General features: G+C 38.1%; 1 protein-coding gene across 1 annotated transcript in view; it reads right to left on the reverse strand.

The window, feature by feature from the left end:
- Nucleotides 1-1,258: 1,258 nt before the first annotated feature.
- The window catches only part of plxnc1 (plexin C1), a 21,218-nt gene continuing 6,378 nt past the window's right edge, over nt 1,259-16,098 (reverse strand). Inside the window, exons 10-31 of the mRNA XM_025057161.1 lie at nt 16,077-16,098; nt 14,969-15,148; nt 13,941-14,049; nt 13,638-13,817; nt 12,931-13,098; nt 12,202-12,301; nt 12,004-12,105; nt 11,292-11,395; nt 11,101-11,142; nt 10,297-10,421; nt 9,649-9,847; nt 8,938-9,084; nt 6,390-6,558; nt 5,546-5,646; nt 5,336-5,411; nt 4,939-4,973; nt 4,598-4,693; nt 3,769-3,932; nt 2,804-2,951; nt 1,943-2,083; nt 1,795-1,869; nt 1,259-1,533 (exon numbers count right to left, since the gene is read on the reverse strand). Of these exons, the coding sequence (XP_024912929.1) occupies nt 1,429-1,533; nt 1,795-1,869; nt 1,943-2,083; nt 2,804-2,951; nt 3,769-3,932; nt 4,598-4,693; nt 4,939-4,973; nt 5,336-5,411; nt 5,546-5,646; nt 6,390-6,558; nt 8,938-9,084; nt 9,649-9,847; nt 10,297-10,421; nt 11,101-11,142; nt 11,292-11,395; nt 12,004-12,105; nt 12,202-12,301; nt 12,931-13,098; nt 13,638-13,817; nt 13,941-14,049; nt 14,969-15,148; nt 16,077-16,098 (2,588 nt within the window). The 3' untranslated portion in view covers nt 1,259-1,428. The remainder of the gene's footprint in view (nt 1,534-1,794; nt 1,870-1,942; nt 2,084-2,803; nt 2,952-3,768; nt 3,933-4,597; nt 4,694-4,938; nt 4,974-5,335; nt 5,412-5,545; nt 5,647-6,389; nt 6,559-8,937; nt 9,085-9,648; nt 9,848-10,296; nt 10,422-11,100; nt 11,143-11,291; nt 11,396-12,003; nt 12,106-12,201; nt 12,302-12,930; nt 13,099-13,637; nt 13,818-13,940; nt 14,050-14,968; nt 15,149-16,076) is intronic.

Consider the following 16,098-nt stretch of genomic DNA (forward strand, 5'->3'; position numbering starts at 1 on the left):
TAGAGAACATTTTTAGAAATATTTAAGTATAAATAGTTACGTCAAAATGTGAATTTGTTGTCATTTTTGGTGAAAAACTAAAATATTTTGACTAAAATCTTTGTACAATTATTTTTAAAAATGTTACCTTGCATGTCAACTTCCATGTTTCTCATAAAATTATAATAGTGAATTATATAAACATTTTTAGAATTTTTTTGTATTAAATCTTTTGTCAAAATCCGAAGTTTTCACGTCATTTTTTGTCAAATTTTGTCAAATTTAAATGAAAAAAATCTCTAAATGCTGTAATTTGATGAGAAACATGCAGACTATTCAGCGAACTAAACAACAGAAAATGATTCCGGAATCTGACGACTCTGTCAGAACGTTAACTCGAACCGTATTCTATTTTCTTTTTGTGAAACTGAAAAATACAAACAACAATTTTGTATCAATATACAGCCCTCGTATTCTTTTAAAAATTCAAATAAATTAACGAAACTAATCAAAGTAAAAAAAAACAGTTCGGTTCTATGTTAACCTAATGCTAAGAATGCATGCTAACAAACATTTTACAAACATCGTTTCATATACGATTAAAACACAAAAACCAGGACCTCGAATTAAACTTTGTAGCAAAATAAACTTACAGCTTGTCCTGTAATGACCGCGTACAACGAAACCACGAAGAGCGTTTCTTCCAGCATGTTCTAACATCCACACATCGATTAATCTCAACAGAAAAGTTTGGTCATTTAGAACGCTACCTACCTAAGCCACTAGATGGAGACATTTTACCAAATCTGAGACAACATTCACCACAAACCTAGGGACAGAACACAGAAAATATACAATTCAGATTTTTCTTTTTTAAACATTTACCAGAAAATTAAAAAAAAAAAAAAATCTAAACAAATCTTGAATTTTTCTAGCAGGATGAGAAAAATGCATCTGACCAAAAATTATATGCTAACAAACAAAAATGCGTCTAAATACAATGTACCTACCTACCAGTGTATATAATCTGTGTTTAAAAGACCCCCTAACAAATGTCAAATATTGACCCTTCCTCCATTAAGACATCTGTAAAAAGAGTCATTACCCCTAGGTATATCATTTGTGTTTAGAAATGGACCTAAATTGCCTTATTATACTAAAACACTTATGGATTGCCTTTAGTCTTAGGGGTCAGGGTTATGTTGGTTAAGGTTAGGTTTAGAGGTCAGGGTTCAATTTACACCAAGATGCCTTGAAATATCAAAAAGGAAACGTGTCATTACGGCATATCAACAACATTTATTGGTGTATTTACATACAGCCTGAACAACGACAACACCTGAGAGAGCACCGACGTCGTCACCCGGTGTCTCCTCAGCCCTGAGACTGTTTTTGAATGTTAGCAGTAGAAAAGTCTAAAAACCGTGTTATCTGTTGTCCAGGAGCAGCTCAGCTCCAGGAGCAGCTCTTCAGTCCATAAAACAGGTCCCTGACGTGGGTCAGCTGCTCCATCAGCTCAGTGGGGGCTCCGTTCTGGTTCAGTTTCACTTGTATCTGGGGGAAATTAAATCAAGCTCTATAATTGGTGGAAAATTGTTATGTGGCCAAACTCATAGGACCCCATATATATATACATATATATATATACATATACATATATAGGGGTCCTATGAGTTTGGCCATCCAATCACAGTCAAATTAACACACACACATATACAGAATATATATATATATATATTCTGTATATGTGTGTGTGTTAACTTGACTGTGATTGGATGGTGAGGGGACATCAAAGTGAAGATAGAAGAAACAAACCTGTGTGAAATATCTCTGGATGAATTTGAAGATCTCTCTCAGAGCCGCTGGCTCGTTGAATTCATTCTGATGTTTCTGAAACAACAACAACCTCTTTAGTCCACCTCTGGACTGAGCCGGTACTGCAGTACGTTTGTAAAAGTCTCACCTTTGACTCCTCCTGCAGAAAGGCCTTGAATCCTGAGTCTGTGATTGGCTGCTGGCGCCTGACCTGGTTGTAGTACTCCTTCACTTCCTGTTTGAACTTGGGGATGTCTTTGGCGTAGAGAAGCTTGTTGGTCGGTGTATTCTGGAAGACAATAATGTCAGGGGTCAGGGGTCAGCTCACCAAAGACTTTAACACATGGGGAGGTCATAAACATGAAGATTTAAAATGACCGTTTTCATTCTTTAGGGGGGAAATATATCCATCCATCAATCCATCCATTTTCATCCGCTGGCGGGGGCAGCAGTCTCTACGACCACCACCCAAATCACACTGCACTGTACCAACCCCCCCAAACCTTCCTGCGGGTGGTGAGTCCACTGGAAGGTATTAACCACCCTAACTGGGATTTGAACTTGCCCAGGAGGTGAACCCTGGAGTTCCACACCAATGACAGAGACATTACCTCTGGGCCAAAGCCCCACAGAAAATATATATGGTCATATATAATTATAATTTTACATATATTAAAAAAAAAAATAAAATGTTTATTTTTACACATACATATATGCGTAAATATATACATACATATATAAATATATACATACATATATAAATATATAATTCTATATATATAATTCTATGATTTATCTTAAAAACCCTCAATCAAATATATCATGGTAACTTAATGTAATATTGTAGAATTTGATTTGAACTAATAACATAACAACATATAAACCAATATATTGCAGTATATTGCAGTGCTGATCAAATTATGCTCCACCACAAATTTCCCAGCAGGTGCTGGAAATGTACCAAACTGGTTCTTCACACAGTGTTCACAGTCGGGCGCTGGTCATTTACCTTGTCCAGCTGGGTCTCACTGAGGGAGAAGGAGTCCATGAAGGCCTGGGCGATGACCGACAGACATCCGTCCAACTGTGGACTCTTCTCCATGTCGAACACAAACTGCGGGTTTTTCAGGATGTTCACCCAGAAGCGAAGTGGTAAACTGGGGAGAACAGCAGAGAACCAGTCTGGTTCAGCTCATCTAAACCTATATATGCACAGTACATATATGTGTACAGTGGAGTCTGCAACTATATACACATATATACATAAATACACATATACACATATACATATATACACATATATATAAATATATACATATATACATATACACATATACATATATTCACAAATATATACATATACATAGATATATCCACATATATACATATATTGTATGTGTGTATATATACACATACATATACGTATATTCACATATATATACATATACATAGATATATACACACATATATATACATATATGTGTATGTGTGTATATATACACATACATACATATATACATATATACACATATACTGTATGCATATATATACACATATACACCTATATACATATACACATATATACATATAGATACATACATACACACACACACAAACGCATATATATACACACATAATCCACATACACACAAAAAATAGTTTTTTAGGGGAAAATTCAATCGAGACACGACTGATGATGTGAAACGGTGTGTGTGTGTGTGTGTGTGTGTGTGTGTGTGTGTGTGTGTGTGTGTGTGTGACGGATGTCTCCAACAACTTTGACAGGTTTTCAAACTGTTGTCAAATATCAGCTGTGACGAGGCAGACAAACAGGGGAGAAATACATCCCCCAGAATTCCACACTTCTCCACCAACTTCAATAATGTTTACACATGAGTGCAGATCAAAGTGTCTTCTTCTTTTTTTTTTTTTTTTTTTTTTTTAAAAATTTGTCTTAGAACTCCCTAATCGAACCTGTTGGTCCTCCAAATGTGCAGAACATCTGGGTCGCTGATCTTCATCTCGTTCGCCGTTTTGTCCAGAAAGTCGAAGAAGTACTTGATGGCGTGCGGCGCCTTGCCCTGTTGAGTCCCCCAGATGGACCTGAACAGGTTCTCCACGTAGGAGTGCACCGCCACCTGAGGAGAAGAGAAGGAGTGAGGATCCAGTGGTACTCAAACTCTGGTTCATGTACCCCTGGTGCTACTCCCTCTAGAAGAAGGTGGCCTTCGCCTTCTGATGCCATGGTGACATTTGGACACAGGGTGGCAGTGTGAGGCTGCCATGAAATTATAAAACAAATTTTAATTTTTTTTTCTTTTCTAATTCATCTTCCTATCCAACTGTCATCCAACCGCCATCCATCGTTCATCGCTAACTATTGACATTGTTACAGTGATGCAGGGTCACCAGTAGGACCAGGGCCATAGATTGAATCAACCAACTGTTCACACTGGCTGTACATTTGTATTCTGACTCTGACTCTATAAAAACAGAGGAATTGAAGTAATGTCAGTGTCTCTGACCACACTGCTGGCCAAAAAAGGAATTACACTAACGATCTACATATTACACTTGTACAGTTTCCTCCAGTTTCCTGCTGCGGATTAAACACGATGTTGGGCAATAAATAGTCATTTTACTCATCAAGATTTCAAACAACAACAGATTTTTTATCACGTGATTTTTTTTTTAATTGATTTTTCACTAATATTCTGTCTGTCATCATCTATAACTGGGCGACTTTTTCACTCGGCCGGGGCTCAGGTGATTATTTGCCCCAGTCTAAGCGACGGTCACTTACCTTCGTGGAGAGCAGCTTGGTGAGGTGAACCTCCTTCACTTTTAACTTCTTCCTCTCCAGGTCCTGCTGTTGGTCCTCGACCACATCAGGATCAATCTGCAGTTTGACAGAAGGGACGAAAGAACGAGAACAGATGAAAAACAAAACTAAACGTAAATCACAAAAATCTATTTTAACGTCTGTGTCTGGACTTCTTGTTGTGACATAAATGTAGTTCAAGCTCTGCTCACTTTCTGTCTCAGACGTTGTTTCATTTCTCTTTCTTGTATATTTAATGATTTTAAACATTTAATTTAAACCGTTTCATTAAAATTAGAATAGAGTAGATTATTTTTTCTTACCAAGTGGAAATATTTCCCCGTGAAATTCTCATCATCTAGAGGGAGAAAAAGACAAGTCAGCACCATGATCCTAGTTCCATAGATAAGTATAGGAAACACCAAAGAATAACTCAAAAATTCCATTTACATGATTTGTGTTTTTGTAACAATAAATCGTTAGCTGATTAGCTCACGATGAGTCATGATGTAACGATGAATCCTAAATCGGATAAAATTCCATTAAAAAAAAAAAGGATCAAGGTGTAAGGAGTAGACTGCGTTATCTTAAAAAGTCACCGGTCATTCCGTGACACTACATACGTTAGTACAGTAGGTGGCGGTATGCGCCTACAATCATTGGTTGTGACCTGTGACCTGTTATTTAACCAGTGCGTCAGGTTCCTTCAGTGACTCTCACCTTTCACACTTCCCTGTGGACTCAGAGGAGGATGAGTTTTATTAGAGAGAACTTTGACCGTCGCTCCATCAGGAACCTGCAAAACCGACACACAGGAAACGTCACTGTTTTTGTCTGTTTTTGTCAGATAAGAAATAACAAGGCTGGTCTCTGTCCAGTGTTTTAGTCCAGACCCTGGTTACTGTAGTCCTAAACCCTCTCATCACTCACCTGGTAGTGCTTCATTGTGTTGAGCATCGTCACGTCCCCCATGACCTCAGATCTTCTATCGACCTCCTCCAGGGGAACGAAGCTCCCGTCGTTCTCATACTCTGGTGGTGAAATGTTACAATCAGGACGTGAGAACAGACCGTCTCTGAAGATAAGGATAAGTTAAGTCTAACGTCAGTAGAAAGACATTTGATGCTCCATGACCTGGAACTCATTTACACTAAGCTGTGGCGCCCCCTAGCTACCTAATTATAATTTTATTATTATCGAAAACTATTATTTATTTACCGCACAGAAATTGCCTTAGATTGTCTGTGTCAGTGACAGGCTAAACAATTCGATACTATTCCACTAGGTGGCAGCAGATGGCTATAAAGACCAAAGAAAAAGAGATATTTGCATGTCGAGTTGGTTCCACAGTGTAGCGGTTAGTACGTCACGAGAGTCCTGGGTTTAATTCCCAAAGGAACCACATGCAGCACGTTAACACGAGAGTCCTGGGTTTAATTTCCAAAGGAACCACATGCAGCACGTTAACAGCAAATATTATTTTTATATTATTATATATTATATTATATTATTTATAATAAAAAAATTCTTCAACACCTGTGAGTATGTCACTGTGGTGTTCAACTAAACAAACCCAGGTTTATACTGAGGAAGTCAATTGTAACTAGAAGATCATACTCCATGAAATTATTTATTTTTTATTGCATTTTTTTAATGTTGCCCTGTGAGATTTTTCTAGTGTGAAGTATCTGCCGCAACTCAGAAAAGGTTGGAAACTCTGACACACTGAGGTGAAACCATAATGGAAACACTGCAGACCAACACCACCACTCACCAATATGGATGTCTTTGAGGGGCATGTTGTAGGGGAAACCAAACTTGGCCCTGAAGGTGGACAAAATTTTCTCCTTGACTTGATCCACCGTGTCACAGGTCAGACAGTTGACCTCCAGAGGCTCGCTGACCTCGCCGCCAATGCCCACAGCAAACAGCACTTTTAGCTTCTGCAGGAAACAGACAGAAAAAAAAAAACAAATAAAAAAACCTGAAGGTAGCGTCGTTCTACCGTATCTGGACGACAATCACTTTAGTTTAGCTCTAGTCAATCTTTAAGATAAAGGAGAGAGAAGAGAATGGCTGTAGAGGAAGTGCGGTCAGTCTTCATCACGTGGCCCTTGTGCTGTTTGGCTGTTAATGTGCGGCGAGTGTAATGGATGTATAGGAAGAGTGATGGTGTGGGCAGGACATTGAAGACCACTGTGGTGAGGGGTCACTGCTGCAGCAGAGAGTAGAGGAGGAGGAGGGAGAGGAGGGAGAGGAGGAGAAGCTGTTACAGGAAGCACTTAGGCTCAGAAGTGTTGAGGAGTGAACAGAACTCTCTTCGTTTGTTGCAGCTTTTTTCACAGATGTAGTGCATGTAACAGGATGTCGATCACCGGTTGCACAGTGTTTACCTAAAAACAACCCAGCTCTGAGGAAATCAATGACCATTTTGTAACTTTCGATATCTTTTGGTACGCCTCCCTGTCCTGAACTAATTAGAGAATCACAGAGGTCTCAGCCTGGAGGGAAAAGAGGAAGGAAAAAATTGTCTTTCATAAATTTCTCAGCTCCTTCCTTCCTCTCCTCCTTTTATTTATAAATGATATGTATTTCAGCAGAATTCCTTTTATAAATGTGAAACGTTTCTTTTTATACTTGTAAAATGTTATAGTTTGGCCTGGAGATCAAAAACCTTAGACCGTAAAGAATCATAATAAAAACAAAATTATATTCCAAAATTGAATTATCCAATAAAAAAATGTGCATTTCTTTTCTGGCCGAGCACATGACAGAACTTCATATTTGAATTTACAAACTGTAGGATTGTAGTTTCACTACTTAATTACCAATAAGTAATGAACCTGTAAATAAACGAGTAAAACAAAAGCTTCATGGGAAAAAAAAAATCAAATTATTTTTGACATCCCATTTCCATCACAGGTCGAATCAAGGGTGGTTAAGGGCCATAAGTGGCCCCCGACCTGGCAGTTTGGCACCCTTGTTATACAGTTTTACTGTATTTTGTAAATTAATTATATTGCAATTCTGTTTATGATAATTAGTAATACAAAAAAAACAAAAACCTCTGACTGACAGATCTAGTTCGCTCCAGATGTGGAGGTTCACGTGCAGGTGCCTGGACCTCGAGCCAGGAGTTTGAGTGCAATGCATTAGATTTATTATTTATTAATGTAACGCCGTTGGGTGAACTTCTCCATCTGTGTTCTGATCAGTCAGATGTGTTCACAGAAATCTGCAGAAATCTTTCTCACAGATTTCTCTCTAAAACGCTGACGTGTTCCATTTCCTCTGTGGTGGGAGGGACTGCTGAAAAGAGAATTCTGTAAAAAACTATGAACTCTCACTTCATCTTCATTTGTTAAAACGAAAGAACTTTTTGGGTTTGTTTTTTTTCCTTTGACACCTCATAAAATGCCTCGCAGAGATATATATTCTTTTTTACGAACAATCGTTTGATTTAAAATGGTCAAAAACTTGACTCGTAATGAAGTCATAAATAATGATATTTATGGTTTTCTATTTTCTTTTCACGTTTACGTCCTCACACCTTCACACTGCAGTATCTTTCTCTGGATATTTCTGAAACTGTCTGTGGTGCAGTGGCCAGAAAGCAAAGCGTGTGTGTGTGTGTTAAGAGGAAGAAGTGGTTCAGTGTCACCGAGCGTCATGGCACGCCATGCTTGGCAAACAAAAAAGAAAGTTTGAAGTAGAAGAACCTACAAGTCTGGTCTGTCTAGTCAAGAGTTAAATCTGTTTAAAAAAAGAAAAAAGAAACGTAATTTTTGGATTGACTGATTGATAAATCGACAGCACGAGGTAAAGAGACTGAAGTATTAAAATATATGAAGTGACATTTAAATACTACTATTATAGTATTATATTTATATATATATATATATATATACTAAAAATATTACACATAAATGTATCCAAATCTAAATTTAATTTAATCTAATCTAAATTTACTCCAATACATTTGTTTTTAATGAAACTAATGGAACTAAACTAGAACAAAAACAGTTCAAGAGACTGAATTGTGACTGCGACTAAGTTACAGTTTAGTCGACAGACTAAGACTAACAGACCAGCACTGTGCAATACCCCAGTGTACTACTAATACTCCTGTAAACGAGGTATACTGCAGTATCACTAAGGCCCTGTACGTGCTGCCAGTATCTGTCTTTAGAATAAAGGAAGTGGTTTCTCCTCCTCAATTTAGCACCAGAAGAGAACTGTGTGTTTTAGGAACTGCAATCTTCTGAAGTGAAGTGAACCTAGAGTGTGTGTGTGTGTGTGTGTGTGTGTGTGTGTGTTTCTACCAGGGAGCTGAAGTCCTGGGCCTGCCACAGCAGCCAGTCCTCACTGAGTGTGTACAGAGACTTCTGGGTCACACAGTCCACGGGGCCTTTGTTGATGTGCTGCGTGAGCGCGCTCACCAACAGGAACAGGTGTTGGCCAACGGACTCCTGAAGAGAAACAGGAAGCACAGTGAGACCGCGGTACCGATGCCACGGCGAGCGCAGCAGGTTCTCTTCAGGTGGTGGGCAACTGGAGACGTGTCAGCGCATACAATATGTGACACAATACACTGTACTACTGTAATACTGTGGTAGTACAGGCACGATGAGTTACTGACTTAGTAAAACTGTCATCATAGTAAACACACAATCGGATTAAATTCAATAAATGGCAACTAGTGTGTTAATCAGGGTTGGCAAACCTGTGGCCTGCGGGTCACTTACAGCCTGTGAACACGACACGTAACAACACAAAAAAAAAGTTTCCTTATGGAAAAAAATCTAATTATTTTTAACATTCAATTACCATTACCGGTGGTTAAGTGGCCCCCGACCCAGGAGTTTAGCACCCTTGTTATACAATTTTACTGTTTGACCCCAGTTAAATTTTTCTATATAATGGCCTCAACTAGGGCGGGGTCACTCTGGTTGAGCGGTCCTTCGCCTTCACACACACACACACACACCCTGGTACGGTTTTGTGAATTTTATGTGACATTATAGTGGACGAACCCTGAGGAAGCCGTAGAGACAAATGGACATCCAGTTGGTCAACAGTTTCTCCACGATGGACTCGGTGCGTCGCAGCAGAAGTTTGGGCTGAGTGTTGTTGTTCTGCAGCATCAAGTCCCTCAGCAGAACCTCCATCACCTCCGTCAGGTACAGCAGGTCACTGTGGAGCGTGACCGTTAGCAGAGACGCCAGGACGCATCTGAGGACGGCGGGAGACATGGACACAGAAGTTAGACTTTTTTTTTTTTTTTTTTTTTCTCGAGTGTCAACGTAGAGCGAGAGTCGAAACTTTGGATGAAAAGTGTGTGTGGGTGTGTGTGAAAACATTGCATATGAACAACAGATGATGTGTGACGGCTGAGCAGAGTCAAAAGGTCAGGAAATAAAGAGTCAAATATTATGAACCTTTCATTTACTTAAAGTCGTTTAGCAAAAAAAAAAGAGAACAATTTCTTTTTTCTTCTTATAGGTCGTGTATTAAACACTGTTGAAGCTCAGCTTCGATGTGTTTCTTTAGAGCCGAACTGGACCGTGGAGTTGTAGATACTGTAGTAACAGATACTGAAGTAGTAGATACTGCATATACGTAAGCTGGGCTTCAAGTAAATCTTCAAAAAAAAAAAAAAAACAAATAAAAAAAAAACGTACTTGTCTTTGACGTTGAAACTCTTCTGCTCCTCCAGAGCGTGCACCATAGACCTGAGAAACAGCTGATCGTGGATCAGTTGGGACAAAGCACGGCAGCACTCGTCGAGCTGAACTTTCACAGTGTCCTGGTCACAGTTCAAAAAAAAAAATACACCATCACTGTCTTATTATGTTGACAAAAACTCACCACTGATTACAAGACAAATACCATGAGTGATGAAGTACCTGGAGATGATTGGTTTCCACCACAGTGACAGACCTCAGCGCTGGTGGTTGAACAGTTGACGCTGATATCAGTTCAGCTGTTCAACCACAGCCCACTTTACTGTGGTCACGTAAAATACTCTAATAGAACTGCAGTTTTTCATATTGTGCTCAAATATTTGTTAATAAATTAACTGGAAATATTCTTCTTTTTTAACATTTATGTTTATATATATACATATATACATAATTATTCTGAGTTTTCACAAAATATATCACATGAAAAATAAACATGACAACTTCTACATTTACATTTAAGGAGAGTCTCAAGTGTTAGTTCGTGTCTCAAGCCATAAGAGAGTGACATTTACACACTACAGAAGTACAATAATAAATATATATGTTTTTATTATTATTTTTGATTAATCTACCAGCACTCCAAGGGACTTTTTTTTAGTAGCCACAAAAAGGCGATGCAGTATTTGAATCTAGTTCCTGGTAGACGCCTAGTTCCTTGTAAAATACCTACTTCCTGGTAAAAGGTTCTGCGTCGACACTTTAGAACGGCACATTAGGACGTGAGATCAGTGAAAAACCCACCTGACTGATGTCTGTGATGCACAGCGTCAGCAGAGCTTCACCCTGGGTGTAGGTGACAAACAGGAAGCTGTGTTAATGTTCTGTTGATGAAAACGGGACCACGCAGCACTGACTCTCCAAGCTGTGAAGGAGGACATCCGTGCTGCTGTACTGTAGTGTACTGTAGTGTACTGTAGTGTACTGTACTGTACCTCGGGGAAAAAGATTCTACAGGCGAAATGTTTGTAGTCGAGGAAAGGGATGGCGCCAACGTTCTCCATCAGCTCGGCCGTTTCCGTCTGCAGATCCACAAAACCTGCAGAGAACAGATCAGTAAATACAACCAGCCAATGAAAAAACACCACATATTTGAAAATAAATAAATAAATAAAAACAGCTAAAATATAAAAAAAATGTAAAATGTAATTTACACCCAAATAAACATCAACATTTACAATCTGCTCTAAAATGAAAAAAACAAAACAAAACACTTTCAATAATAAAATATATGATTTGCACTGATTTCAGCTAAAATGCTAACAAAAAGAGCTATAACTTATGCTACAAAAAATAATTTAAAAAAATCAATCAAATATATATGTGCATAAAATGCATACCATACTATTTTTAACAAAATTTTAGCTTGAGTTTAAAAATAAAAATCAAATATTCATGCTAATCCTAATGCATACAAAAAATATAAAAGGGTTTTATAAATATTACATAACAAGATACAATATTATATTTTACACTGTCAAATTTAGGCCAAAAACAACCAAATACATTTTTGGGTTTTTTGGAAAGGATAAAAAAAAAATGAAATGTCTGCTCCAAAAATGTGTGTTTATAATTTCTGTAAAAAACAAAACAAAAAACCCATTATTTCTTATGAAGGCAAAAAGTGATCAAAACCAACAAAGCGACCTTGTCTGATGTCATTCCTGATGTCGAGCTCCAGGTTCTCCATCAATCGGTTCATTCTATCCGTTAACATCTGCTGTTTGCGTCGGTAGATCAGCAACAGAACTGAAAGACCAGAACAAGGTTGGTTTTTTTTTCTTTGAAGGGAAATTGCAGCTTCAAGGTCAGACTCTAACGTCGAGCGGCCGAGTGTGAACTCACCGACGGTAAAGCAGAGGATCGGCACCAGAACGAGCAGCAGCCACAAGAACTGCAGGGATGAGTTCAGGTGCAATGTCACCGATCGGTCCCCGAACCTAATCTGGGAGAAAACAGAAAAACAAACGCAAACGTCACCGACCAAAACCACCAATCAACACCAATTAACTTTGGATTAGAACCCATTCATTTAAATTAATGAAATTGTTTTTAAATTTTGAAGAATGAAGTAAAGAGACAATATTACAGTAAACCAGTCATGGGTCAATTAAAAAGATATTAATTTAATGCAGAGAGAAATGTAAAAAAAAGTATCTAATTAGTCTATATTTTTACGTAATAAATTAAAATAAATAAATAAGCAGAAAAAAAAATCAATTCTACTTTCTTGGTTGATCACTGATTTTTTGTTTCTTGATTCTGTGATAATAATAATTAAGTCTTCAACTGAGCAGAAATTAGATAAAAAATACTAAAAGTCTTCGCAGAACCTTTTTAAAGAGAGAGGAGGAAGAGATTGCAGGTTTTAATCACCACAGGGGGCGCTAATGCACCATTTGTTTTTTGTCAGCCATGTTATTCTTATAACAACTCTGGATAAATACAGTCCAACATAATTACACTAGTGATTTTACGACAGCGTTGCTCACATAGACAGTCGTGTACCACTGGTACTGACGAAATACTGCAGAGTACTGCTGAAATACTGCAGAGTACTGCTGAAATACTCACCAACAACTGCCTAAACTCAACCTTGTTTGTTTCGATTATTTCACAGATGAAAAGTTCGTTGCCATTCTTATTATCTTTGTCCTTCATGATGCAGGGGAAGAGTTTTTCCTTGTGGACCCCCCAGGCCGACAAGTCCCCGGTGGTCATCGACAGACTGTCAGGCTTTTTCTGCAAACAAAACAAAGTGTGTTATGATGAGCTGCAGAGAAGGAATTAAAGTTTAAAATGTAATAAATGACCCAGGAAATAATCCCCGGTGTCTTTATGAATGGGTGGAGGGGAAGTAGATCAACAAACAAAAATAACTGGCAGAGCTGTTGAGACAAGAACAAATCACAGCTCAGATTTCCAACAGACTGTTGAAATTAGTTTAAGCGCCGGACGTTGGTTCATCACTGACAAAAGACTGAAGCCCAGGACGAAGACAGTTGTTGTGTTGTTGTTCTACTGGTTGTGAACGTGTATAAATAACATGTATATATACAGTATATGGTCAATTTAGTTATTTTATATTATTTTATCTTTAAATATTTTTTTTAGATTTTACAATAAAATACTATCCAAACATATGTAAATTTAAAAATGAAAACATTCTTATTGTGTGGCCTGTTACCAGCCTGTAACCCAGTGGTTGTGGACTGTAATGTGGTGAGTTCGTGTTAGTTTTAACTACTTCACACTTTTATTTATTTTTTTTTTCAACTTACCTCAATGGTGATGTACATGCTGCTGCCCCATCTGGAGGGTTTGAAGCTGGTGAAGGTTGGATCGGGGTAGTAGGTGAGCTTCTTTGAACAGAGCACTGTCTCGTTGGCTACTTTCAGAAAGACAGTTGTAGTGAAGGTGGACTGAGAGTTTCCAGCTGCCAGTGTTTCGTAAGTGATTCTCTGCAGTGGAACAAAGAAACATCGGGTGTGGTTTGTTTGTTGGATTTTTTTTTTTTTTTTCATTTGAAGTCAATAAAACAGTAAGGTGTGTTTGTTTTTCGTCAGTTTTGTCCACAGATTTACCAAATGACTGCGGTTTGTCTGAATCCTGGCTTCTTGTGTTCCGTTGCTCTGTGTGATCCCATCCACAAGGTCCAGCTTTGAGCCTTTGAGTGTGACGTTCCTCCTCCCACTACAGGAGACGCAGCAGCAGCAGCAGACCAGCAGGGGAGAAGACAACAGTGTAACAACACTGACCTGTGACCAAACACCCTCAACCCTGCAGGTTTTGTAATACTTTCATTTGACATGTCAAAGTGTGAAACACTTGGAACAGAACTTTCAGTTGTGGCAGCTAAAAACAGAAGTGCTTCGCTGGTAAAAACAAGATGTACAAGAGGAAGTTGCTATCTTTCACCATCGGACGGCCGTAGAGTGAGACTCTGTTCCTCACTTAACAGACAGAGACACGAACGTCTCAGTCCCTCACGGCTGAGTCTGGACCTAAAAACATGTTTTATTTTTACCTATCGCTGTTTACAGAGAAAGGACAGTTACTGTTGACTGAATGAGTTGACAATTCACACCCAAACATGTGATTAACTTTGTTTACTGTAGTCATGTCTTTGAATTTGTCTAAAGTCGTTCATGAAATCATTGACAGTAATCCTCCTTCTAGTTTACCATACCACCGATTACCAAATTTTACGGACTATAAATCGCAGTTTTTCCCATCCTATGGCTGGGTTTGCGACTTATTCTCAGGTGCGACTTATATATATATCGAAATATATCATTTCACATGTTTGTTATTTTCACACTGACAGCCTCTAGAGGGCACTCTAAGCTTGTGTACCAGTATCTACTACTCCTGTACCACTGAAAGTTTACATGTTCGTTAATTTCACACTGACAGCCACTTGAGGGCACTGGTGCGACTTATACTCCAGAGTGACTTATAGTGTGGAAAATATGGTACTTTTTATTTTGCAACCTATTATGATTATCACCCAGTAATTCTTCACAATGTCTTTTTTCACCAGAAAAAATGAGGGATGAAAAGTTTTTAAAAATATAAATTAAATTTAAAAAATTTTTGTAAGACACTGTACCTGAGCCACGTGCTGCTCGGTTTAATGTCAGTGCAGGAAGGTAGCGACTTGTAGGTGACTTCAAAGTTGCCACGGCAGCTACCATCCGGCAGAACAGCACACACGCTGGCCACGCCTGTAATGTCAGTCCTCGGAATGTGGAAGGTCAGATTCACTCCTGTGTTGTTCCATATGTAAAGTCTAAAGAGAACACAGAGGTCAGACACAAAACACTGAGACTAGGATTTCTCCATTTCATCAACATAATTGTTTAGAGATGCTGAAGTAGGAAAGAGATTGCTCAGAATATTATTACAAATGCGATGCAACATGACAGGGTATAGCACTGCTTATTTTAGTTTCCATGCTAAAAAAGACGTTGATAGAAAACAAGTGAGTTTTCCTGCTGTGAACATATCACAAAACGTAATAAAGAATTGCCTAATTAAACGTAATTAGGCATCAAAGGTGTGCATTAGGATGAACTAAAAAAAATAGGTGCTTATATTATAAACATATTTGTGTATAATGACAAATAAAACTAAACTCCTAGAACATTATTTTAAACAAAAATCCTCATAATAATTAAAAAAAAAATTAAAAATCATGACAAGATACAGTGGATAGAAAAAAAGTCAATAAATTAGAATAAGATAAATTAACTTTTAACTTTTTTTCTACTATTAAATTGACCTATATCCTGTGTATAATTTAAAAAACCTTAGGGGAGGAAAAACTTTATTTGGGTTCAGAGGAACCTTAAATGGTGAGAGGTACGTGCTGACCACCAGTTTGAATGTGATTGGTTAATTCTGTCACATGCGCATTTCTCAGAGGGAGTGCAGAAATATGCCCACATTATCTGTATTTATTTTTATTTCCCCTTTCTAAATTTATTTTTTATTCAGCTGAAATGTCTGAATTACCCTCTTTTTTTTTATCATCACAAAAACATGGCATTTAAACAGCTGCGTGGGGACTTTTTATATCCACTGCAGGTGTGCTGCGGTGGGGGGGGCAAGGGATTTTTACCTCTCAGTTTTGGGCAAAACTGACAAAAAACATATTTGAATCATTTTATAAATATAATAAACTACAAATATTCTCTGCGGTGTGGAAAAAGACTCACTCCTGTGGCCTGCAGGCGGTGT

Source organism: Cynoglossus semilaevis, chromosome 8 (assembly GCF_000523025.1).
Source record: "Cynoglossus semilaevis isolate Cse_v1.0 chromosome 8, Cse_v1.0, whole genome shotgun sequence".
In the NCBI taxonomy this organism is placed as follows: Eukaryota; Metazoa; Chordata; class Actinopteri; order Pleuronectiformes; family Cynoglossidae; genus Cynoglossus; species Cynoglossus semilaevis.